Source organism: Nansenia antarctica (genome assembly GCF_963989245.1).
Source record: "Nansenia antarctica genome assembly, chromosome: 3".
Taxonomy (NCBI): Eukaryota; Metazoa; Chordata; class Actinopteri; order Argentiniformes; family Microstomatidae; genus Nansenia; species Nansenia antarctica.
Window position 1 is genome coordinate 271,470 of NC_137688.1, and position 25,699 is coordinate 297,168.

Here is a 25,699-nt window from a genome sequence, read left to right on the forward strand (position 1 = left end):
CTCCTGAGACACAGCCTCTACCTCTACCTCCTGAGCCTCTACCTCCTGAGACACAGCCTCTACCTCCACCAGCCTCTACCTCCTGAGACACAGCCTCTACCTCCATCTATAGGATGGCATCTCAGTCTGCCCTCAGGAAACTCGACACACTCCATCACTCCGCCATTCGTTTTGCCACTAGTGCGCCTTTCACAACTCACCACTGTGTTCTGTACACCCTTGTAGACTGGACATCTCTTCACAGCAGACGGCTCTGTCACTGGCTTCATCTTATCTACAGAACCATACTTTGCAAAACACCTTTCTACCTCTCATCCCTTCTGCACCTCTCTCACCGCCCCGTCATCGTTCTAAGATCCAGTGATCTTGTCCGACTCACCATCCCCAAAGCCCGTACCGTAGTCGGGCGCAGCGCTTTCCGGTTCGCTGCAGCACATGACTGGAACACCTTACAGAACACCCTCAAACTCACCGCCCTCACCTCACTCACTGCTTTCAAACAAATCCTGCAGCGAACCATAGTCGATCAATGCACCTGTTGATCACCGTCTCTCACCCATAACATAACCCATCACTGCCTCATTTTAAGTACCCCTGCTCCACTACCCCCGCTATCCCTCACCTCCGCTCTTCCTCACCCCTACCTCCTCCGTCTCTCTCCCCTCTCTCTGACTGTTAGTATTTTAATGCATCTGTATTTGCCAGTGTTTTATTGTTTTATTGTTTATTGTATTACTTAACCTTGTTTTATTTCTAGCTTCCCATCCCCCCCCCAAAGAGCCATTGCTTTTTGCTCAGGCTGCATTTGCAAATAAGAATTTGTTCTTACATGTTTGCCTGGTTAAATAAAGGTTAAAGAAAAAAAAGAAAAAAAAGACACAGCCTCTACCTCCTGAGACACAGCCCCTACCTCCTGAGACACAGCCTCTACCTCCACCAGCCCCTACCTCCTGAGACACAGCCTCTACCTCCTGAGACACAGCCTCTACCTCCTGAGACACAGCCTCTACCTCCTGAGACACAGCCTCTATCTCCTGCGCCACAGCCTCTACCTCCTGAGACACAGCCTCTACCTCCTGAGACACAGCCTCTACCTCCTGAGACACAGCCTCTACCTCCTGAGACACAGCCTCTACCTCCTGAGACACAGCCTCTACCTCCTGAGACACAGCCTCTACCTCCTGAGACACAGCCTCTACCTCCTGAGACACAGCCGCTACCTCCTGAGACACAGCCTCTACCTCCTGAGACACAGCCTCTACCTCCTGAGACACAGCCTCTACCTCCTGAGACACAGCCTCTACCTCCTGAGACACAGCCTCTACCTCCTGAGACACAGCCTCTACCTCCTGAGACACAGCCTCTACCTCCTGAGACACAGCCTCTACCTCCTGAGACACAGCCTCTATCTCCTGCGCCACAGCCTCTACCTCCTGAGACACAGCCTCTACCTCCTGAGACACAGCCTCTACCTCCTGAGCCACAGCCTCTACCTCCTGAGACACAGCCTCTACCTCCACCAGCCTCGACCTCCACCAGCCTCGACCTCCTGAGACACAGCCTCTACCTCCTGAGACAGACACCCTGGGTTACTGATTGATTGATTGGTTGATTGACAGATAAAGGAAGAGTGTTGGGCTGTGTAGAATTGGGGGGAGTAGGGGGTAGAGGAGGAGGGTGAGAGGAGGGAAAGAGAGGAGGAGGGTGAGAGGAGGGAAAGAGAGGAGGAGGGTGAGAGGAGGGAAAGAGAGGAGGAGGGTGAGAGGAGGGAAAGAGAGGAGGAGGGTGAGAGGAGGGAAAGAGAGGAGGAGGGTGAGAGGAGGGAAAGAGAGGAGGAGGGTGAGAGGAGGAGGGTGAGAGGAGGGAAAGAGAGGAGGAGGGTGAGAGGAGGGAAAGAGAGGAGGGAAAGAGAGGAGGAGGGTAAGAGGAGGGAAAGAGAGGAGGAGGGTGAGAGGAGGGAAAGAGAGGAGGAGGGTGAGAGGAGGGAAAGAGAGGAGGAGGGTGAGAGGAGGGAAAGAGAGGAGGAGGGTGAGAGGAGGGAAAGAGAGGAGGAGGGTGAGAGGAGGGAAAGAGAGGAGGAGGGTGAGAGGAGGGAAAGAGAGGAGGAGGGTGAGAGGAGGAGGTTGAGAGGAGGGAGGGATTGTGCAGTAATCAGTGGGAAGTATGTGTCCCTGATGTCCTTGTACAGCTGGCAGGTAGTTAAGAAGTGCAGCTCTGTTTCCATCTGGTTTAGTGTGCAGTGGGTGCACAGTCTGTCTGGTCTGGGGAGCCAGGTCTGCCTGTGGCGGCCTTTCTCCATGGCCAGGTTGTGTTCACTGAGTCTGTACATAGTCAAGGACTTCCTTAGCTTTGGGTCTGTCACAGTACTCAGGTATTCTGCCACTGTGTATGTTCGGCCAAATAGCATTCCAATTTGCTCTGGTTTTTGGTTGATTCTTGCCAATGTGTCAGGTAATTTTCTTTTTGTTTTCTTATAATTTGGTTTAGTCTAATAGGTGGCTCTGCTTGTGACTGTGAGAGTCCCAGAACTAGCTGGCTGAGGGGGCATCTCCCTAGAGTCTCTCTGTGGGTAAGGGCTTTGTTGTGGAGCGTGTCAGGGTGACTTTCTTTTAGGTGGTTGTAAAATGTAAAAGCTCTCTTTAGAATTTTTATAATTAGTGGGTATCGTCCTAATTCTGCTCTGCATGCGTTATTTGGTGTTTTACGTTGGATACGAAGAATGGATTTGCAGAGTCTCAATTTGGTGTTTGAATGAATGAATGAATGGTCTTTATTGTCATTGATATAGTACAGGTACCAAACAACGAAATTTGGGAGGGGGGGCTCCCCTGGTGCTAGAAAAAAAAAACTAAAAACAAGAAGGGAAAAGAGCTGGTTTACATAAATAAAGGCTATGTACACTATCCACTATACTATACAAATAAAACACTGTGCTCAGTGTTTCCTCTATATGCATTTATTGGTGGCGGGCCGCCACGAATGAATTTCCTCCGCCACGAATTGATTCAGTCCACAAAAAGAAAAAAAAAAGAAAAAAAGAAAAAATAATACACCTCTGAACATTTTAGCTGATTAAAATATATCTGATCCTAGATCAGCGCTATAATGGATGTTGACTAAAAGTGCACCTAAATCCACGCCCATCTCTCTCTAACCGCTGATCCAAAATCAGATTAATGACATTAAACATTCAGTTGACGACGTGACACAAGGGCTACTCCTGATTGGTCTAAATGTGAACCGGCATGAGAACCGTGCAGACTCAACCATCCCCGCTCAGCAGTCTTGCCTTCCGAAATGCTCGGGCGCCTGTGTTTTCTCCTCGCAAATAACGGGCTAAAAGTCACCGGTAGTACCATCTAAAAGATACAAAAAGCTGATCTAGCTAGCTAGGTGCACAAATAAGATATCACGTTAAATAACTTCGAAAAATTAAACGAAAACAGCGACAGTTGGATGGATTTTTCAAGAAAAAAGATGTCCCACACACTTCAAACATTGCTGAAGCTAGCAGTGGCTATGAGCGATACGAAACTGCATGGCTGCATGTGCTGTACTCTATGCTATACCTATTCTAACATTTCCTATTCTCTGAACCTTATGTACCCTAGGGTTGTCATATTGCACATAGTGTTATTGCACATTCATTTAAAGTGTCGCAGTTTGCAGGTTTGAAATGTACACAGTTGTGTTTCAGTATTACACTTGATTTCAATCTAGTAGCTGCCATCAATTTGTCTAGATTGTCCAGGGCCTAGTTTGTCCCATTTTGTAAAATCTTGGTCGACTCTCTCTGTCACACACACACACACAGAGAGTTGCGCAAGCTTAAACAGGAAAGCCGCTCTCATTCTGTCTCTCCCACTCAGTACAGCCGCACACGCACATATGTATACAGAGAACAAGGCAGGCAGCAGGACCCAGCAGAGCAACCACTTCCTCTGCCTTCCTGGAGAGAGAGAGAGAGAGAGACAGAGAGAGAGAGAGACAGAGAGAGAGAGAGACAGAGAGAGAGAGAGAGACAGAGAGAGAGAGAGAGAGAGAGAGAGAGAGACAGAGACAGAGAGAGACAGAGAGAGAGAGAGAGACAGAGACAGAGAGAGACAGAGAGAGAGACAGAGAGAGACAGAGAGAGAGACAGAGAGAGAGAGAGACAGAGAGAGAGACAGAGAGAGTGACACAGAGAGAGACAGAGAGAGAGAGAGTGACAGAGACAGTGACAGAGACAGAGAGAGAGAGAGTGACACAGAGACAGAGAGAGAGACAGAGAGAGAGACAGAGAGAGAGACAGAGAGAGAGAGACATAGACAGAGACAGAGAGAGAGACAGAGAGAGAGAGAGTGACACAGAGACAGAGAGAGAGACATAGACAGAGACAGAGAGAGAGAGAGAGAGAGAGACATAGACAGAGACAGAGAGAGAGAGAGAGAGAGAGAGAGAGAGAGAGACAGAGACATTGAGAGAGAAAGAGAGACTGAAAGTGAGAAGGAAAGAGAGAGAGCGAGAGAGAGAGGCGGCCAGGCACAGCACTCCCTCCAGTTAGACAGCCAATGAGCTGGTGCGGTGGGGGAGGGGTGGCTAGAAAAGAGCGGTGAGATTACTCCCTCCCTCCCTCCCTCCCTCCCTCCCTCCCTCTCTCCCTCCCTCCCTCCCTCTCTCCCTCTCTCCCTCCCTCTCTCCCTCCCTCCCACCCTCTCTCCCTCTCTCCCTCCCTCCCTCCCTTCTCTCTCACTCTACTGAACAACCAGTCCCCCAGACGCTCAAATCTTCCTGCACTCAGACATGGCTGGGGACTTGTTTGTGTGTGTGTGTGTGTGTGTGTGTGTGTGTGTGTGTGTGTGTGTTTGTGTGTGAGAGAGAAAGTGACCTAATTCTCTACTCTCTACTCCAGCTTTGAGAGAAGGCAGTTTGTGCTGTGGGTTTTTATCTATTCAAGCAAATTCTGATAAGCGGTATGTGCTAACTGTTATGTGCTAACTGTTATGTGCTAACTGTTATGTGCTAACTGTTATGTGCTAACTGTTATGTGCTAACTGTTATGTGCTAACTGTTATGTGCTAACTGTTATGTGCTAACTGTTATGTGCTAAGCGGTATGTGCTAACTGGTTCCAGCACATTTACATTTCTCACAATTTATTTTTCTAGGTTACACGCTGTAGCTCACAGTGTCGCCTTCCAACGCTGTTCTCCCAAAGGAGGAGGAAGACAATTATCTATATAAGTAAATATGTACATATCTATCTATGTAAATATGTATATATCCATATAAGTAAATATGTACGTATATGTCTATCTATGTAAATATGTATATGTCTATCTAAGTAAATATGTATATGTCTATCTAAGTAAATATGTACCGTATATGTCTATCTAAGTAAATAGACCACAACTAGTTAAACAGACATCACTCTCCTCCTCAACTAGTTAAAATGACATCACTCTCCTCCTCAACTAGTTAAAATGACATCACTCTCCTCCTCAACTAGTTAAAATGACATCACTAGTCAGGGTTAGTCCTGGTTGCTAGGCGCTGGGTTAGTCCTGGTTGCTAGGCGCTGCATCTCTAAGGTGCAGAGCAGCAGCTTGTGTTTTTCAACAGAACGGCCCCCCATTGGAGTAACACACACACACACACACCCACACCCACACCCACACACGCACACACACTAGGGGTGGGCATCAATGATCGATGATCGATAAGGATCTTGGTCGATCACAAAATATTTTGCTCGATAATCGATAATAATAATTAAATTTGATTTATTTTTTATTTTATTTTTTTAAGGACACTAACGTTTTCAGTCATCCTCCTATTTGTGATTAACTGTTTTTTTACTGCTCCTATGGTGAGTTACTTATTTTCTATATTTTTATTTATAATGTAAAATGTGTTTTTAAGTTAAACAATTTAATCTACTCACTGCCTTGTTTAAGAGGATTGTTATCTGACTGTAGTGTCTAGTTTGAATGTGAATGAATGAGTGCAATAGCAACACAAATAAAGTTTTCCCCAAGGAAAACATGCTTGTTATTTCTGCCCTATTTTTTTTTCTTCGATTTAAAAAATAAATAAATTGAAATATCGATAAATCGATAATTGATCATTAATTCTTGCGATTATCGAAAAAGAAATTTTTATCGTTTGCCCAGCCCTAACACACACCGACACACACCCACACCCACACACACACTGTACTGAGCTACATAACACACACACACACACACACACACACACACACACACTGTACTGAGCTACATAACACACACACACACACCACACTCTGTACTGAGCTACATCACACACACACACACACACACACACACACTGCGAGACGTTTACAAGACAAGTCCAGCGTGTGTCTATCCGCTTGTTAAGTCTGACGTCAAAAGTGACGTTTAGCCATTTCCGGGTTCAAACCAGAAATTCCCGCACCAGAGTACCTGTTAACTACAGCGGTAGAATGACAGTTTAATCGTTTTTTAGACTCGGATCTATTCATTCAACAAGGGACACGGCACTTTCCCGTTTTCTCCATATTGTCAGGGTATTTGAGCCTCGGAAAAGCGCTATATAAATATAATTTATTATTATTATTATTTCTCCATTTCGAAGACAGCGCCTCAGCCAACTTTGGCCCCGGAAACACGTCACGACTTAACAAGCGGATATGCCCTGGTTCACAGTCACAATAGGGCCCTAGCTTTTTCTGTAACCATGTGACGACTTGACCATGAAAAACTCTGGGTTACACCAGACTACACCACAGCTACACCACAGCTACACCACAACTACACCACAACTACACCACAACTACACCTCAACTACACCACAACTACACCACAACTACACCACAACTACACCACAACTACACCACAACTACACCACAGCTACACCACAGCTACACCACAACTACACCACAACTACACCACAACTACACCACCACAACTACACCTCAACTACACCACAACTACACCACAGCTACACCACCACAACTACACCTCAACTACACCACAACTACACCACAGCTACACCACAACTACACCACAACTACACCACAACTACACCTCAACTACACCACAACTACACCTCAACTACACCACAACTACACCTCAACTACACCACAACTACACCTCAACTACACCACAACTACACCACAACTACACCACAACTACACCTCAACTACACCACAACTACACCACAACTACACCACAACTACACCACAACTACACCACAACTACACCACAACTACACCACAGCTACACCACAGCTACACCACTACACCACAACTACACCACAACTACACCACAACTACACCACAGCTACACCACAACTACACCTCAACTACACCACAACTACACCTCAACTACACCACAACTACACCACAACTACACCACAACTACACCACAACTACACCTCAACTACACCACAACTACACCTCAACTACACCACAACTACACCTCAACTACACCACAACTACACCACAACTACACCACCACAACTACACCACAGCTACACCTCAACTACACCACAACTACACCACAACTACACCACAACTACACCACAACTACACCACAACTACACCACAACTACACCACAACTACACCACAACTACACCACAACTACACCACCACAACTACACCACCACAACTACACCTCAACTACACCACAACTACACCACAGCTACACCACAACTACACCACCACAACTACACCACAACTACACCACAACTACACCACCACAACTACACCACAACTACACCACAACTACACCACAACTACACCACAGCTACACCACAACTACACCACAACTACACCACAACTACACCTCAACTACACCTCAACTACACCACAACTACACCACCACAACTACACCACAGCTCCACCACAGCTACACCACAACTACACCACAACTACACCACCACAACTACACCACAGCTCCACCACAACTACACCACAACTACACCACAACTACACCACAACTACACCACCACAACTACACCACCACAACTACACCTCAACTACACCACAACTACACCACAACTACACCACAACTACACCACAACTACACCACCACAACTACACCACAACTACACCACAGCTACACCACAACTACACCACAACTACACCACCACAACTACACCACAGCTACACCTCAACTACACCACAACTACACCACAACTACACCACAGCTACACCACAACTACACCACAACTACACCACCTCAACTACACCTCAACTACACCACAACTACACCACAACTACACCTCAACTACACCACAACTACACCTCAACTACACCACAACTACACCACAACTACACCACAACTACACCTCAACTACACCACAACTACACCTCAACTACACCTCAACTACACCTCAACTACACCACAACTACACCTCAACTACACCACCACAACTACACCACAACTACACCACAACTACACCACAACTACACCTCAACTACACCACAACTACACCTCAACTACACCACAACTACACCTCAACTACACCTCAACTACACCTCAACTACACCACAACTACACCACAACTACACCTCAACTACACCACAACTACACCACAACTACACCTCAACTACACCACAACTACACCACAACTACACCTCAACTACACCACAACTACACCACAACTACACCACCACAACTACACCACAGCTACACCACAACTACACCACAACTACACCTCAACTACACCACAACTACACCACAACTACACCTCAACTACACCACAACTACACCTCAACTACACCACAACTACACCACCACAGCTACACCACAACTACACCTCAACTACACCACAACTACACCTCAACTACACCACCACAACTACACCTCAACTACACCACAACTACACCTCAACTACACCACAGCTACACCACCACAACTACACCACAACTACACCTCAACTACACCACAACTACACCTCAACTACACCACCACAACTACACCACAACTACACCACAACTACACCACCACAACTCCACCACAACTACACCACAACTACACCACCACAACTACACCACAACTACACCACAACGAAGAAGATCACCTCTGACCCCTCACGTCCTGCCTCCCTCTAGCCCCCTCCTCATTGTCATAACCCACATGCATGCGATTGCCTGTTGTCTATTTATTATTATTTTTGTCTGATGTTCTCTTTGTGCACTTCCTTGTTGTTGTCATTTGTGTGCTGCAGAGATGAATATGGTGTACCGAGAACACATTCCACCGGCTTTGGTCGTGTGGCTAATAAACTATATACCTATCTATCCATCCATCTATCCTTCTATCTATCCATCCATCTATCTATCAGTGGAAGGATTCAAACAGGGCCATTGGTTGGTTGGGACCAGAGGCCCATGACAGAACAACAACCAGTGGTAAAGGGAGATACGGATGTAGAAGACCGATGACAGTTTATAATTACCACAGTAAGGCAACGAGGGTGACGTCACACTTAAGAACCGACGAATTGCTTGATTGGTTGGCGTGGCTCGCTCGCGACTTGGGACGGTGTGTGACGTGAACCTGTATGAGCGCGACCTGTATGAGCGCGACCTGTATGAGCGCGACCAACGGTAACCAACGGTAAGGACTCCTCTTAACACTCATCAATTAATTTGTAAATGTCAATAAGAAGATACCAATGATATCATTTTGTTAGAAAACAACTTCGGAAACTTTATATATTATATATTGTATGTTAACCGTCAAATTGAATGTTAAGCTAGCAACAGTAGGTTAGCTAGCAACAGTAGGTTAGCTAGCAACAGTAGGTTAGTCTAACAGACTAGTCTCTGACACAGCCTGATGAAACGCCTGCTGGTTATTTAGATTAACAGGTACATTTGTGTAATATAATAATTATATTTGTATGGTTGGCAGGGCTCGACATTAAGGCTTGTCCGCTTGTCCGGGACAAGTACATTTTATGTTCGGACAAGTGGACTTCCTCCTGCAGTTGTCCGATGGACAAGTCAAAACAAAAAAAGAAATCAATATGTATTAATATCTGCAAACATGAATTCCTCCTTCCGATCTGAATAGTAAAAAAAAAAAAAAAGCAAGCAAAGCGATGCCGCGCCTCATTCTCGCTATTTCAGTCTCTCGTAGTTCGTTATCGTCATAGTTCGTAAATTCGCTCAGAGCGCACACTGCGTTCAACGTCATAAAGACGTGATTGGACAAAAGGCATTCCATGAGTGCTGATCAGATTCCAGAGCGAATTTACGAACGCAGCCATAGTGTTGTGGGTCTCCTGTCACTAGTGCCATTCACGTGAACATGCGCATATTCGCTTCTTCTCAATGCCGCTTATTTTCATGTAGTTCGATGCGAGCGTATATTTTAGGTTTGAAGTTTAAAGACCAGCACATCGCAATACGAACTTCAGAATGACACTAATAGATTTCTCAATTTGAATATAGGATAGGCTACTATCCAAAAGCTAGCAAATAAGATTGCTTCCATTGGGGAGAGACTATAGTTACAAATTTTTTTTGTAAATATTCCTAGATATTCATCCCTTTTGTGGCCAATCTTAATCTAAAAGGGTTAGGGGTTACGTTTTTAAATAATTACAAAATATTGAATACATTTGAAAATTAAGGATACATCATTATCAAATCAATAGTAGTCCAATGTGTTATTTGCATACACATACACTCACTGGCCACTTCATTAGGCACACCTTGGGGTTGGACCCACTCTTTTGCCTTCAGAACTGCCTTCATTCTTCGTGGCATAGATTCAACAAGGTGCTGGAAACATTCCTCAGAGATTTTGGTCCATATTGACACTATAATATCACGCAACAGCCCGTCTGGCACCAACAACCATGCCAGGTTCAAAGTCACTTAAATCACCTTTATTTCCCATTCTGATGCTGGTTTGAACTTCAGCAGGTCGTCTTGACCATGTCTACATGCCTAAATGCATTGAGTTGCTGCCACATGATTGGCTGATTAGATATTTGCGTTAACAAGCAGTTGAAAAGGTGTACCTAATGAAGTGGCCGGTGAGAGTATAATATATTATTATTCATATTATTGCTTTTTCTAAATCTTTGGCTCTAGGACAAGTAAAAGATAAGTTCACTTGTCCGAAGGACAAGTACCTGAAAAAGCTTAATGTCAAGCCCTGGTTGACACTTCGGTCGACATGCCCAGTCTGTCTGTATGAGCGCAACCAACACCAGAGTTTTTCCTGCAATTGCGGCACTGAGCCGACGTGGTGGCGGGGGCGCTGTTTCGCAAATAAGTTAGCTTTCGTTTTTGCTACCGAAATAGCTGATAGTTCATGTTGACTGCTCAAGGAGAATACATATTTGAAAGTACAGAATGCCTGAGAGCCTTATATTGCATTATATTACATTATACAACAGTAGGGTTGGGTACCGTTTGGGTTTTATCCGGTACCGGTACCTAACCGATACTTTAAAAACGGTACCGGTACCAAAACGGTACTGAATTCGGTACTTTTGATTTTTTTAAATGACATATATATATATATATATAATAATAACACGGTCGACAACATTAAACAGCTTTTCACTTTTTTATTGCTGAGGCACAATATATATTAGTTAAATATACACTCAAATTAAAATAAATGAAAATAAAACTCCTGAGCCTTGGGAACTCCATTAAGCTGGGGGTGCCTATCAGGGGCGGCGCTAGGGGGTGGCTACTTGGGCTCAAGCCCCGGATGTTTTCTGAAAAGCCCCGAATGTTTTACTTTCAAAAAATAAAAAATAAAATAAATTTAAAAAATCGTGAGTGACGTCGAGTCCAACAGAGAGGCAGCAGCTGCGCGACATTAGCCTGCGTACTGCGTAGCCTGCCCTGCCCTGAAGAAGAAGTGATCTCAATCAGTGCCTCTCAATCAGTGCCTGACAAAAGTGTAAGGATGGATATCCGAAAGTTTTTTTCAAAAAAACTAATCGCCAAGAACTGTTGCAGCAGCAGTTTCAGCAGCTGACAACAATGACATCACCAGCAGTGATGACATAGATGATGTTTCAGGTTTGTGAATCTTATTAGAAAGGTGACTGACTCACTGACACTACTTTTCCGGTTTGCTAATGCTAGCTGGCTATCATAACATAACGTTATGTTATAATGAAAATGAAAAATAGCAAGGTACTGTTACGGTACATGGTAAGAAATCAAACAAAGGATAATACTTATACAAATAAAGTGAATAACAGGCTGATATAGTCTTTGATATCTGCACTCTGGTTGACTGAGTAACAAGTGAAAAATAATGATAGTAAATAGCTAGTAAACATGGAGTAACCACATTAAGTATGCCCTTATGGTAGTATGTATGTATACAGAACATGACTCAAATCTATCCTAAGATGTAACGCTAACTAACTAAGTTTGTTTAATGTCCCAGGGGGGATTTGATTTCACAGTACTATACACAAGCCAACAATACATGTAATATATCGTCATATAACACAGGACAAGACTCTAAATACAATATAAGTGGTGAGCACAGAGTCTGCCCTGACATACATACTGTAACATAACTAGCCTCAGCCCATCAATTATGTAATTCTATACAAATATAAATGATGGTGACTGACAGGGGGAGCTACGTGTGCTGACTAGGGATGGGACGATTATCGTGTTTATCGTTAATCGCGATAAAAACACCCGCGATAACTTTATCGTGGAGAATTTTAATTAGTTGAATAATCGTCATAATCGTTTTTTTAAATTTATTTTTTATTATTATTATTTTTAAATGACTGGACTTTTTAAACAGGCACTACATTTTATAAACACTGCTTTGTCTGACTGTTGGTCCCCAGCTGATGACCCAGTTAGGCCCAGTTAGGTTCAGTGAGGTGTCACAGCACACCTGTTCTAATAGTGCAGCAGATTAATGAAATAATCGTTCGCTTGGTGATACAAGCACCAAATTTGGCACAAAAGTGCTTTGGGACCTACTCTCTCAGAAAAGTACGGTTTCCACTTGAAAAAACAAAATGGCCACCATTTTTCAAGATGGCCGCCATTCGAAATGGATTCAAACAGCGTTTTTGACTGAATAATCCTATGTTGATGGCCTATACATTGAAATTTATGTTTTTGAGTGCGAGAAATCCAATTCTGCATTTAGAATATCAAAATTATTGAATATTATGGTGATAAAATGGGAATTAAACTAAAAACACTCTCTTGGTGTTGTTTCCGATACGCAAAATACGCATATTGCATTTAAGCAGTGCTACAAATTTATTTTATTTTATCATTTCAAAAAGGACACAAAATAACCAGAATGATTGAGCAATTTCCTAAAAGATGCATTAAAGACATTAGTTTCACTTTTGGCTATTGGACCTGTAAGCTACTTGTAGGGAAGGCCACGTAGAGGCTGTCTTTGTCTCCCCCAATGTTTTGTTTTTTTGTATTTTTTTCATTTATACTGTAGTTAGCGGAAACACAGAAAACATGTCCAAGCATAGGCTGCATTGTACAATTCTGAGCAAAACATGGCTGGCAATCATGGCTGTTTCTTCTTTTAGTCCTCACATTCACAGGCACACAACTGGGTACACTTCAGGCCGAATCGATAACATTTGCATCATCCTCTGCATTCAGTCTTGCAGCCGCATTTCGTCAACTGCTCACACGTCTGAACAATCGGTGGAAGGGTTGTCCAGACCACTTGCCAGACCTCACCATCTTTTTTCCAGCCCCAGTTGGCAGGGCTTTCAATTTGCATTTTGCACACTGTTGCCTGGCCCCATATGCAGGCAGCTTGGAAGGCAGACTGTTTCACATGCTGAACGAGGGATGCGCTTGTCGGTGGAATGGCATCATAAGACCTTTGCTTCCGCGCAAATAATTCTAGTCTTGTCTCGTCAACCTTGCCTGTAGTGCTCTGCTTGTCATACATGGTGATGACAAACTTCTCAAGGATGTTGAGGTCTGCATCTTCTATGATAGGTGGGTACTGACTGAGCTTTTTGAAGACAGGGCTCACTTCAGGGCAAACCTCCCATGCTTGCCATGCCGTTTTTTTGCCTTTGCCACGAAAAGCTGACACAACATCACAGCCAGTGAAGGCGTGAAAGAACAGCATGCCACTGGATTTCTCTGCGCCAAGAGAAAGCACCATGTCATAGATAGGCAACCACTTAATGGACTGACCTTGGCCAAATTCTACCCAAAGCCTTACTAAGCCTGCATCCTGAAGAGTCGCAAAAACATTGACTGCAACAACAAGAATATCTGTGTCGCATGCCTTGATCAACACAGACTTCATCTGTTGCTTGGCTGCATGAAGAGTATGTATGAAGATTCTGGAGTCAGCTTCCTCATGGTTACATGGACTTAAGCCTTCAAGGCTGATGGGCTTGTTTGATAGAGCCTGCTCCCCTTTGGTCACAACTATGACATTGTTGGGACACAGGGTCACTATATTGTCGGCTAGGAACATGAAGAGCTCAGTCTTGTTGTTGCTGTCTCGCAGGAAGCTTTTCCAGTTGGGTGGCAGTTTGTTTTTGTCTGTCACTCTTCGTCGACCTCCCATACCTCTGTTTGACCTAGTTTCAGCCTTCAGGCTTGAAGTCCAGTAGACATCAAAAATGATATCTGTTTGCTCATACTTTGATGAGTAGGTCTGGATTTTTGGAACTACATCCTGGACAGCATATTCCTCAAAGGTCTTTGATGTCGTAGGAGACAATGAATGCACAAGAGAGGAACCATCAATGACAATGGCATCACATTCTGGTTGTTTGTCAGGAGGAGAAATGGTAGCTTCCAGAATTTTTGAAAGCTGAGACTTCTGGCCAGAGTGGAGTTTCCCTGTGTCACTCAGTGCAGCAGGGAAAGGTTGATTCTCATGCTTAAAGAACTCAAGCAGGTCACACTCTCGTGATTGGCACGATATAAAAAGCTGCGAGAACAGACGACAGTCATCTTTGAGTACCTGCTTCTTCATGTCACTGGAAGCTGCAGCTGCCTCTTGGCGAAAGAAGTCGGCTTTGTTCTTTTTAATGGGCTTATAGAAGGAACCCTCATCCCCCAGACCATTGAAAAAGTCTCTGAAGGCAGCTTGACCTTTCTCAAAGTGAGTTCTTACAAGCTCAGCAGCACTGGGATGTGCGATGGTTTTTGTGTCCAATGTGAGCAGATCTTTGGACTCTTCCTGGAAAGGATTGCCCAGATCCTTCATCACATCAAACAACTTTTGGACCTTGTCAGTGAAGGACTTCTGAGACTGACTGGTCTGCTCATGATGCCTGACATCTTTGTTTGCATCTTTGACTTGAGATGCCAACTCATACTGGTTGACATCTTGAAAACTGGCGGCCATATTGGAATTCAATTGACACAATTGAGTTCCAGTAAGGATACATTCATTTTGATGTTTGGACCATTAACCCATTTCTGTTCATTCAAGTTCTACTCCAAAAAAACGTTATTTTGCATCTGATGAGGCGGCCATCTTGAAAAGTGGCAGCCATCTTGGATTTCCAGCTGGAAACCGTACTTTTCTTAGAAAGTACATCCTGGACATCATTTGTGCCAAATTTGGTGCTTGTATCACCAAGTGAACGATTCTTATGAAATATTGATTTAATCTGCTGCACTATAAAGGCACTGTTGGAGGTGAGTCAGGCAGCAATGCCCAGCAGGGCCCTATTCCACAAAGCTCGATAAAGTTCTAAGCCTCGATAAAGTTCTAAGCCTCGAAAATGTTAGCTTGCGTTCGGTGCCATCAATGTGGCTCAAATAATTCGCTGCTTGGTTGAGCTCCTTCTGAGTCAGATATAATTAGCCTGGTCCCGACCAGGCTAAAACACAGGCTATAGTCATCCGTGCGTCAAAAAAGGCTCACAGGCGGAAACTAAACCCGGAACGAAAGTTCCTCATGTGTCTTTTAGGAAATATTAGTTCCCACTTCACATGAGATAGATAGATTAGATAGTTTGATTAGATAGTTTGACTGTGTGATAGATAGATAATTTGATATTTTGAAAGTGTGATCGATCGATAGATATTTTGATTGTGTGATAGATAACTTGATATTTTGAAAGTGTGATAGATAGATCGAAAAGAGTGTAAAAAAAAAAAAAAAGAAGTAATTGTCTCAACTTGCATTGCCGTCATTACAGTGGTCTGGTTGGCGTAGTGGTTAAGGCTGCGGACTCGAGTTCCAAAGGTTGCGAGTTCGAGACTTGACTAAGTCATTCATTTTTTTTTTTTTACATTTAACCGAAGATTTCATGCAAAGGTTTCAAACACCATTGTAATCGTGTCAGTTCTTGTAAATTAGCCTGCACCATAATTTTATAGCCTACAATACTTTTTTAGATGAGATTTTAGATTAGATTCAGACAACGAAATGCAGTAAAAAGTGCGCCTGAAGAGGGATTTGAACCACCGATATAAAATGACGAATAAATCCTATGGCAGCGGTCGATACCACTAGGCCATTGTGGCGATATGACGGTTTGTAGCCTGCTGCTCATATCACCACAGTAGTAAATATTCATTTATTAAAATATGAACATATAACAATAACTGGGGCTAGTATGACCTACGCAATTAATCGGTCAGCAATTTCTTGCCAAACCATTTCCCTCGCCTTGTTAATTGCGGCAGTATTGCACTATTTTACATCTTATTTTTCCGTCTTCATAAAAAATCAATAATTCGGAATGCTGCGCAAATGTAGTACCCCTGCAGAGTGGAGTATCTTCATTTCGACAGATCGACTCTTCTGGGCTGCGTATGTCTGCGTGCACGCGCCCATATCGAAGATTTGTAAGCCTGTCTTCTGTGAACACTGATGACACAAGGCTGATCCTCATTCGAGGAATCACCTGAGGCTTGAATACCAATCTCGAGGTCCCTGAGCGCCGCATTTAATTATAGCGCCGCTATATTAAGCCACCGTTAGTGGAATATGGCCCAGGAGTACCATCACCTGTATCATGATTTGATCTGTCTGTTTTTATTGTATGTATTAATGTATGTGACCTATGTGTGTTTTTTATTTTATTTTATTGAGTTTCACAGAGACATGTACACAACAGGACATAACAACAACAACTAGTATCCGTGGGGGAGGTTATTGTCCCATTAATAGTAGAAAACTAGTTTTGCACTTTGTTATGCAGTACATTGTCCATAAACAATAACAGAAAATGTTCTTTCTCTTTTTTTTTTTTTTTTTTACAAACTAACAAACAAAAAACAGAGACAAACAAAACAAAAAAACAGGGGGGGAGGAGGCCATGTCACATATCAGAAATAAACAGAAAAGAAAATGACAACAAATGCCATAATATATGGGGGGGATCACCCCCATCGGAGACAGCATCCATGTCTTACAGTCCTAAACACAGCGGCAGCACAACACCAGCACAGTAAATAATATTGTGACCCATACATTGTAGATCTGTTACACATTAGTCTTGTGACTTTCTTGAGTGTAATCCACCAAACCTTTCATTACAATGGCAGCCAGTCTGGTACCAATATAATCTAAGAACGGAGACCAAATCTTATAGAATGTCTTTATCTTACACTTAGACCTATGTCAGATATTCCATAGGAATCATATCCAAAATTACCTTGTGCCATCCAGCTATTGTAGGCGGTTTGCAGTCTATCCATTTCAGCAATATATTTTTCCTTGCACAAAAAGTGAGGATACACAGAAGTCTTTTGGAATGCATACTTTTAAGTTGTTTGTCTGGCAACCCAAACAATAGACACATGGGGTCCTTATCCAATGTAACATCTAGAATTAGATGAATTTTATCCACTATACCTTTCCAGTAATCATCTATATATCTACAAGTCCAAACACAATGAACAAAGCTCCCAACCTCGGTAATACACTTTGTACACATTTCCGATTTGTTATGATCCATTTTATGTCTAAGTTGGGGAGTAATCTGCAAACGTTGTAGTAGTCTAAATTGCGTTTCCTTTTATTTTTGTCAAGATGTTTTTAAAATGATGTTAATGTTATTAACATGATTCAATAAAAATACAACAAAATCTTAGTTAAAGTGATTACAACAAAATCTAAGTTAAAGTGATTACAGTGTGTTTTATTGGCATTTATTTTATTTTATTTTTTTAATTCTCGCGATAATATCGTGGATCGCGATTATTTTGCCCACGATAATCGTGACATGACATTTTCTAATCGTCCCACCCCTAGTGCTGACCTCCCTCTGTGCCCAGAACCACCACAATTAATTTGCTTCATTAAAGGGTGTGAATGTATATGTGTTCTCCAGTGCCTTTTGTCCGCTTTAAGGTGGTGGTAAGTTGAAGGTTGAAGGCAAATTTTTTCGGCGCGCTCCGCGCTCACATTATATTCTCCCTCTGGGCTAAGCCCCGGATCTCCTACAATCCTAAAACCGCCCCTGGTGCCTATCGTTGGTACTGATGTCGAATACGAGTACACACTTGTTCGGCAGCCCCTCAAGGACATCAGAATATTCTTAGAAAAGGGATCTAGTGAAGAGGCCTGCATAGCCCCCAGAACCAAGAAGACCAAGAGGAAATATAACTCTGATAAACTGGAGCCCTTCACCTCGTCAAAATCCAAACTCTGTTGCCGCTCAGCTACTACTACTCCCCTCCCCCTCTCTGGTCCATGACGATTGATTTTTCAGACACAGTAGTAGGATAAGGACAGTACCCGAATATCAAGAGATCCCCGATCATGTTGTCCACCTCGCAGAGACGCAGCCACACATCCGCACAACGTCATCAACAGACGCGTCGAATCCTGGCGTGCACTGTCCAATCAAAGGCTTGCGTTCGTAAACTCGCTCTGAGAGCGTCGCAGCACACACTGGTCCCGACGTCATAAGGGGAGCAAGTCATTTGATTGGACAGAAGGCATTCCACGAGTGGTGATCAGAATTCCAGAACGAGTTTACGGAACGCACCCATAAGTCGAGCGTCGCGTTACGCCAACCCGCTAGCGGAAGTTGCTATTAGCAACCTTCTCGTTATCCTTCCGTACTCGCTGCTTTCACTGAGTGGAAATTTAACAGGCGATGTGACGAAAAGTACCGAAATCTCCTTTGCGATTCGGTACGGGTACATACCGAATGTAAAGTAACCGGTACCGATTTTCGGTACCCAACCCTATACAACAGTTAGTTCCAACCAAGTCATTTGATTGGACAAGAGGCATTCCATGAGTTACGATATACAGTATAACAGCACTGGGACTTTTAACTATATGTATCACTCCGCCTCACAGATGTTCTACTAAATGACCGTTAATTAGACTACATTGTTTGTTTTCAGGTTACTAGGCAACAGTCCATTTGAAGTTCAGTTGCGGAACTATTTTTGGTTTATTTTTATGATTAAATAAACAAACAAATCATAATCTGTTGTCGCTTATTGCTTTTAACTAATAAATCACGCTGTAGAACTGTTGTATAAAAGCAATATCACACTCGAGGTCGTGCTGTTATACTGAATATCAGCACGGCTGTGATTGTCTTCTACTCGGTCTGCGGCCTCGTACCTACGACCGAATCACAGCCGTGCTGATATTCAGTATAACACACTCCCTCTCGTGTGATATTGCTTAATTATATTTTGAATGGTCATCTGGTGCCTGAATATTGTGTTTTCCTTTACATGAATAATGACATTTCCACCATAAATTGATGCAGAAAGAGCACAAATTGGTGCATATCAATTCACCAGAATGAAAGAAATTAAGTGTTTGATGCTCGTTTGACCCCCAGACAGCCCTGCTTCATGGGTCCCCCCCCGATGTCAAACACCACTGGTACCACCTCCGCCTCATTTTGAGCCAGGAAAAACCCTGGACACTGCCTGATGAAACACCTGCTGATTATAGATTAACACTGACAGATTAAACAGTGTGGTTGACTGGGAAACTGCTGTCCGAGAGTTTAATTACACAACGCAATGAGAAGTCTGTTACATAAACTAGGCATGAATTGAGCAAAAGTCGCTGAAAAAAAAAACTCTGGCCATCTGCATTAGTAGGGCCCAGCAGTGCAGACCCGTTATGCCACTGATCACTATCATGTTGTATATAACCACTATTTGCACTCTTATCACTGTGCTTATAGAATGAAAACGTCATGAATGCACTTTGACATAATATATGACGTATCTGAAAAGCAGAGCAGCTAGCCATAGCTGCTATGAGAGTTTACATACATGTTTACAAAGTTAGGGGGGGGGGGGGGTGGCAGTGTGTGGACATTGATGCAAGATCTAGAGTCAGGCTTGTGTCATCAGTGTTCTAGAACCAGGCTTGTGTCATCAGTGTTCTAGAACCTCGGTCCCATCTTGTTCTCCCTCTACATGCTCCCCCTATGTCTAATCCCTCAACGCTACAATATCTCATTCCACTGCTATGCGGACGACACCCAGCTCTACCTGTCAATCAACACTGACGACCCCGCCGATCTGAAGCGCCTGATGGACTGCCTCCGCGATGTGAAGGAGTGGATGGCCCAGAGCTTCCTACAGCTGAATGAGAGCAAGGGGGAAATCCTCCTCATCGGCAACACCACCGCCATCACTCAGCTCAGCACCAACATGGGAAGCCTGTCCACCCTTGTCAGACCACATGTCAAGAACCTCGGTGTCATCATTGACTCCGAGCTTAACCTTGACCGACAAGTGAGCTCCGTCGTGAAGGCATGCCTATACCAACTACGCATCATAGCCAAGATCAAGTCCTTCCTCACCCCCAGCGACCTGAGGAGGGTCGTCCTCATGCTAATATCATCTAGGCTCGACTACTGCAACTCACTATATGCGGGACTTCCTGATAAGACCATCTACCGCCTGCAGCTAGTCCAAAATGCCGCTGCCAGGCTGGTGTCAGGCACCAAAATGAGGGACCACATCTCCCCTGTCCTCATCTCCCTTCACTGGCTCCCAATGAAGAAGAGAGTGAAGTTCAAAATCTGCACCTTTGTTTTTAAAGCTCTCAACAGTCTCGCCCCACCATACATCAAGGACCTCCTGGACCAGTCTACCTCCTCAAGGCCCAGACCCAGGCTCAGGTCCGACGCCCAACTCAGCCTGAGGGTCCCACGTACCAACCTCAAGAGGAAGGGTGACCGTGCCTTTGCGGTGATAGCACCGACCCTGTGGAACGCGCTCCCTTCTGCCATCAAGTTTGCCCCCACTCTGGACTCCTTTAGAGCCAAGTTAAAAACCCACCTCTTCGTCAATGATGTTCCCTAAGTCTACTCCCTATTTGTTGTGAATTGTATGCCTGAGTTTTACGTTTAAGTCGTCTGTGTCTGATTGCTTTCTGTGTTCCTTGTCTTTGTCTTTATCTGTTCCTTTACCCGGGCTGCGCCCCGGGCCCATGTAAAAGTTGGATGGGGGGCGCATTATAAATGAAATTAACATAACATAACATAACATAACATAGAACCAGGCTTGTGTCATCAGTGTTCTAGAACCAGGCTTGTGTCATCAGTGTTCTAGAACCAGGCTTGTGTCATCAGTGTTCTAGAACCAGGCTTGTGTCATCAGTGTTCTAGAACCAGGCTTGTGTCATCAGTGTTCTAGAATAATATAATATATATAAACAATATGACAGGTAGCCAACAGGTGGGTCCATCCTACCTTCAGCCGTTTGACCATCTCATCGTTGCTGATCTTATCCGTGATCTCCTTCACCCCCGGCGGATAGGTGATCTTGCCGTCCCCCGCCGGCTTCTGCTGCTGCGGGAACTCCATGGAGGCGGCAGGAGGGCTCTGGTCCACGGTGTCCTCTCTGCTGGTCCACACGGTCCTCTACTGGCCTCTACGGGTCACACAACAACAGTTCAACACAAACACACAAACCATTCTACCGCACTTCTCCAAAAGCCCGTTTAAAACGGCGTGTTCAGCCTCCGACGATCCGTCCGGGGCAACACAGCGAGGAGGGAACCGCAGCGCGAGAGGCCGACACGGTGACGCATCCCCCCCGGAGGAGAACATCTGAACATCTGACCCCGAGAACCCCGAATAAAACAGAAAGCAGCAGCACTCGGCTAAGCTAAGCTAAGCTAGCCCAGCCAGCCACCCGCTGCACACATCCTCCTCCTGTCCCACACGGCTCCGTTAAAGCACCAGGACATGTGGAAGTGTGTCTGTCTGTCTGTCTGTCGGCCCGACCAGGAGCGGGACACACCCGGGATCACATCTCCCAACACCCCCGAGTACACATGTGCAGCTGCGAGGCTATAGCTAGCTCAGGGTAGATGCCACGCTAACTCGCTAATGCTAAGCTAAAGCTGTGCTAGGCCGCAGAGGATCAGCCCATCACCCCACAGACATGTTCCTCCTGCTGCTGCTGCTGCCGCCGCAACGGAGCAGCACAGAAGTACCCCAGACCCCCCCTGCCCCCCCGGGGTCTGCCCCGGACCACACGCTGCCGAGCCCGAGCGGAACAACAACTTTATTCGGCAGGAAAAACAGCTGATAAATGTAACTTGTTTGTTTCTTTCAACTTCAGCAACACATCGCTTCTCTACGCCGCCGCCTCCCAACTCACCCCGCGGAGGGGCTCAACGTCCCCGTAAACACACCGAAAGGACGCTGGAAACAACTACAATCACTTGTCCCATGCCGAAGCAGCGCAGATTACACTGTGATTACACTCCCTGCCCATATTTACCTCTCGAAAGGGCCGTTTTAATTCATGAGTCTGGCACACAGGTTTGGTTTTTTAGTTTCGGCACAAAGCTCCTTCTCTCTTCTCTCTCAGTGAGAGCGGTTTGAATGTGCTCTCTGAATGTTTGGTGCACAGCGCCCCCCATGGTCTGCAGTTGGTACTGCAACACAGCGCCCCCCCCCCCCCATGGTCTGCAGTTGGTACTGCAACACAGCGCCCCCCCCCCATGGTCTGCAGTTGGTACTGCAACACTGCGCCCCCCATGGTCTGCAGTTGGTACTGCAACACAAAATCAATGAGGCGGGAGTCGGAAAAACCACACAGCACCACTTCCTGTCCGGTTAGGGCGGATGACATGTCCTCTATACTCTGATCCGAGGTCAGTGTAGTATTGTCTCCTCGAGTGGTGAAGGATACAATTTAGATAGGATAGACTGATCTTAAACCCGTTCATAGGGGCAATATGGGAAGCGGGGGAGTTGTGTATGCATGGCAGGGCGGTTATTCAAGCGAACATATCGGAGGATCCCATCCCACACCAAACTCACTGTCTCTGCCCACACCTCCCAGGCCCACACCTCCCAGGCCCACACCTCCCATGCCCACACCTCCCATGCCCACACCAAACTCACTGTCTCTGCCCACACCTCCCAGGCCCACACCTCCCATGCCCACACCTCCCAGGCCCACACCTCCCATGCCCACACCTCCCATGCCCACACCCCCACGTCTGCCATGTTTGGATAGTTTGCAAACGCCAAGAGAAAGAAAAAACAACTTGACAGCTTGGATGTGGAAAATCATTTACATTTTTGGCATTTAGCAGACGAAACAAATAGTCGAACGTATTTAACTAGTGAGTCTGTCATCCGTCAGTCATAGCAGGAGCATGTCATCTCAGCTCGGGCCAGGGGCCATTTGCTAAATAAGGAAGAATTTATTTTATTTTATTATTTAGAATACAAATATCAAAACATCTCACCAACACCAATATAATACAATATACAAAACCAAAAACATTGACCGTAGGTCTGCATAAAATGACAATATGGAACAACACAGAAGGAGGAGGCTGTCGTTCCAACACAACACAAAACCAAACACATTGACCTTAGGTGTGCAATGCATAAAACGACAATATGGAACAACTTTTGGAACAAATCTCCTAAATAACATCCCCGCCACCACCATCTGACACGAAACGTTGTAAGCACAACTAGAGATGCCTAATTATTATTATTACTGCCTTGCCTTCACCCAGGTCATTATGCACACGCTGCAGTTCCCATTCCCTCCGCGGGGAGCGCTGTGTCGCCTGAGTGTTGCTGCCTCCCCCCCGAACCAGCAGGTTTTTTTTTTTTTTGCGTTGAGCTCGGGTCAGCCGTGGATACAACTGTAGGAGCCAGGCTCGGACCCTTCTCCCAGGCTCGGACCCTTCTCCCAGGCTTGGGGACACACACACAAACACGGCGACGATGCCACGGAAAAAGAAGAGCGGCGACAGCCCGGCGCGACCCCCGCTGACCACAGACAGAAGTGGATTTAGTAACGCGAATAACAACTTCTTCCTCGTTGGTGGTCCGCCCGTGACTCTGCAACCGAACTCGGACCCGAACTCTTCTTCTTCTTCTTATCGCAACAACGACGACGACGACGAGATGGTTGGCAGCATGCAGGAGATGTTCTCCCACCTGGCCCCCGAGGTGGTCTACCTGCTGCTCTCCGAGTGTGACTTCAGAGGTGAGTGAGGCTGGGCACTGTCCACGATGACGATGTTGCTGAAACCTGGAGGTCAAAGTTCAACATGCAAAGATTAGATAGATAGCACGGTGTAGATACAGATAGCACCCATGTCCCACCTCTGTCCCACCCATGTCCCTCCTCTGTCCCACCTCTGTCCCACCCATGTCCCACCCATGTCCCACCCATGTCCCACCCCTGTCCCACCCATGTCCCACCCCTGTCACACCCATGTCCCACCTCTGTCCCACCCATGTCCCACCTCTGTCCCACCCATGTCCCACCTCTGTCACACCCATGTCCCATCTCTGTCCCACCCATGTCCCACCTCTGTCCCACCCATGTCCCACCTCTGTCACACCCATGTCCCACCCATGTCCCACCCATGTCCCATCTCTGTCCCACCCATGTCCCACCCATGTCCCACCCATGTCCCTCCTCTGTCCCACCCATGTTCCACCTCTGTCCCACCCATGTCCCACCTCTGTCCCACCCATGTCCCACCTCTGTCCCACCTCTGTCCCACCCATGTCCCACCTCTGTCCCACCCATGTCCCACCTCTGTCCCACCTCTGTCACACCCATGTCCCACCTCTGTCCCACCTCTGTCCCTCCTCTGTCCCACCTCTGTCCCACCCATGTCCCACCCATGTCCCACCCATGTCCCACCTCTGTCCCACCCATGTCCCACCTCTGTCCCTCCTCTGTCCCACCCATGTCCCACCTCTGTCCCTCCTCTGTCCCACCCATGTCCCACCTCTGTCCCTCCTCTGTCCCACCCATGTCCCACCTCTGTCCCACCCATGTCCCACCTCTGTCCCCCACCCCTGTCCCACCCCTGTCCCACCTCTGTCCCACCTCTGTCCCACCCCTGTCCCACCTCTGTCCCACCTCTGTCCCACCTCTGTCCCACCTCTGTCCCTCCTCTGTCCCACCCATGTCCCACTTCTGTCCCACCCATGTCCCACCTCTGTCCCACCCATGTCCCACCTCTGTCCCACCCATGTCCCTCCTCTGTCCCACCCATGTCCCACCCATGTCCCACCCATGTCCCACCTCTGTCCCACCTCTGTCCCACCTCTGTCCCACCCATGTCCCACCCATGTCCCACCTCTGTCCCACCCATGTCCCACCCATGTCCCATCTCTGTCCCACCTCTGTCCCACCCATGTCCCACCTCTGTCCCACCCATGTCCCACCTCTGTCCCACCCATGTCCCACCTCTGTCCCACCCATGTCCCACCTCTGTCCCACCCATGTCCCACCCATGT

The 25,699-nt window shown here is 45.9% G+C and overlaps 2 protein-coding genes across 2 annotated transcripts in view; one reads left to right on the forward strand and one right to left on the reverse strand.

Annotated features, from left to right (window-relative positions):
* The window catches only part of LOC308153180 (sister chromatid cohesion protein PDS5 homolog A), a gene marked incomplete at its 3' end in the record, with an annotated part of 41,867 nt that extends 19,069 nt beyond the window's left edge, over positions 1-22,798 (reverse strand). The window contains exons 1-2 of the mRNA XM_080526266.1: positions 22,692-22,798; positions 21,653-21,833 (exon numbers count right to left, since the gene is read on the reverse strand). Of these exons, the coding sequence (XP_080382392.1) occupies positions 21,653-21,766 (114 nt within the window). The 5' untranslated portion in view covers positions 21,767-21,833; positions 22,692-22,798. The remainder of the gene's footprint in view (positions 1-21,652; positions 21,834-22,691) is intronic.
* A 1,560-nt stretch (positions 22,799-24,358) lies between these two features.
* Positions 24,359-25,699, forward strand: part of n4bp2 (NEDD4 binding protein 2) — a gene marked incomplete at both ends in the record, with an annotated part of 30,339 nt that continues 28,998 nt past the window's right edge. The window contains one exon of the mRNA XM_080526267.1: positions 24,359-24,428. Within this exon, the coding sequence (XP_080382393.1) occupies positions 24,359-24,428 (70 nt within the window). The remainder of the gene's footprint in view (positions 24,429-25,699) is intronic.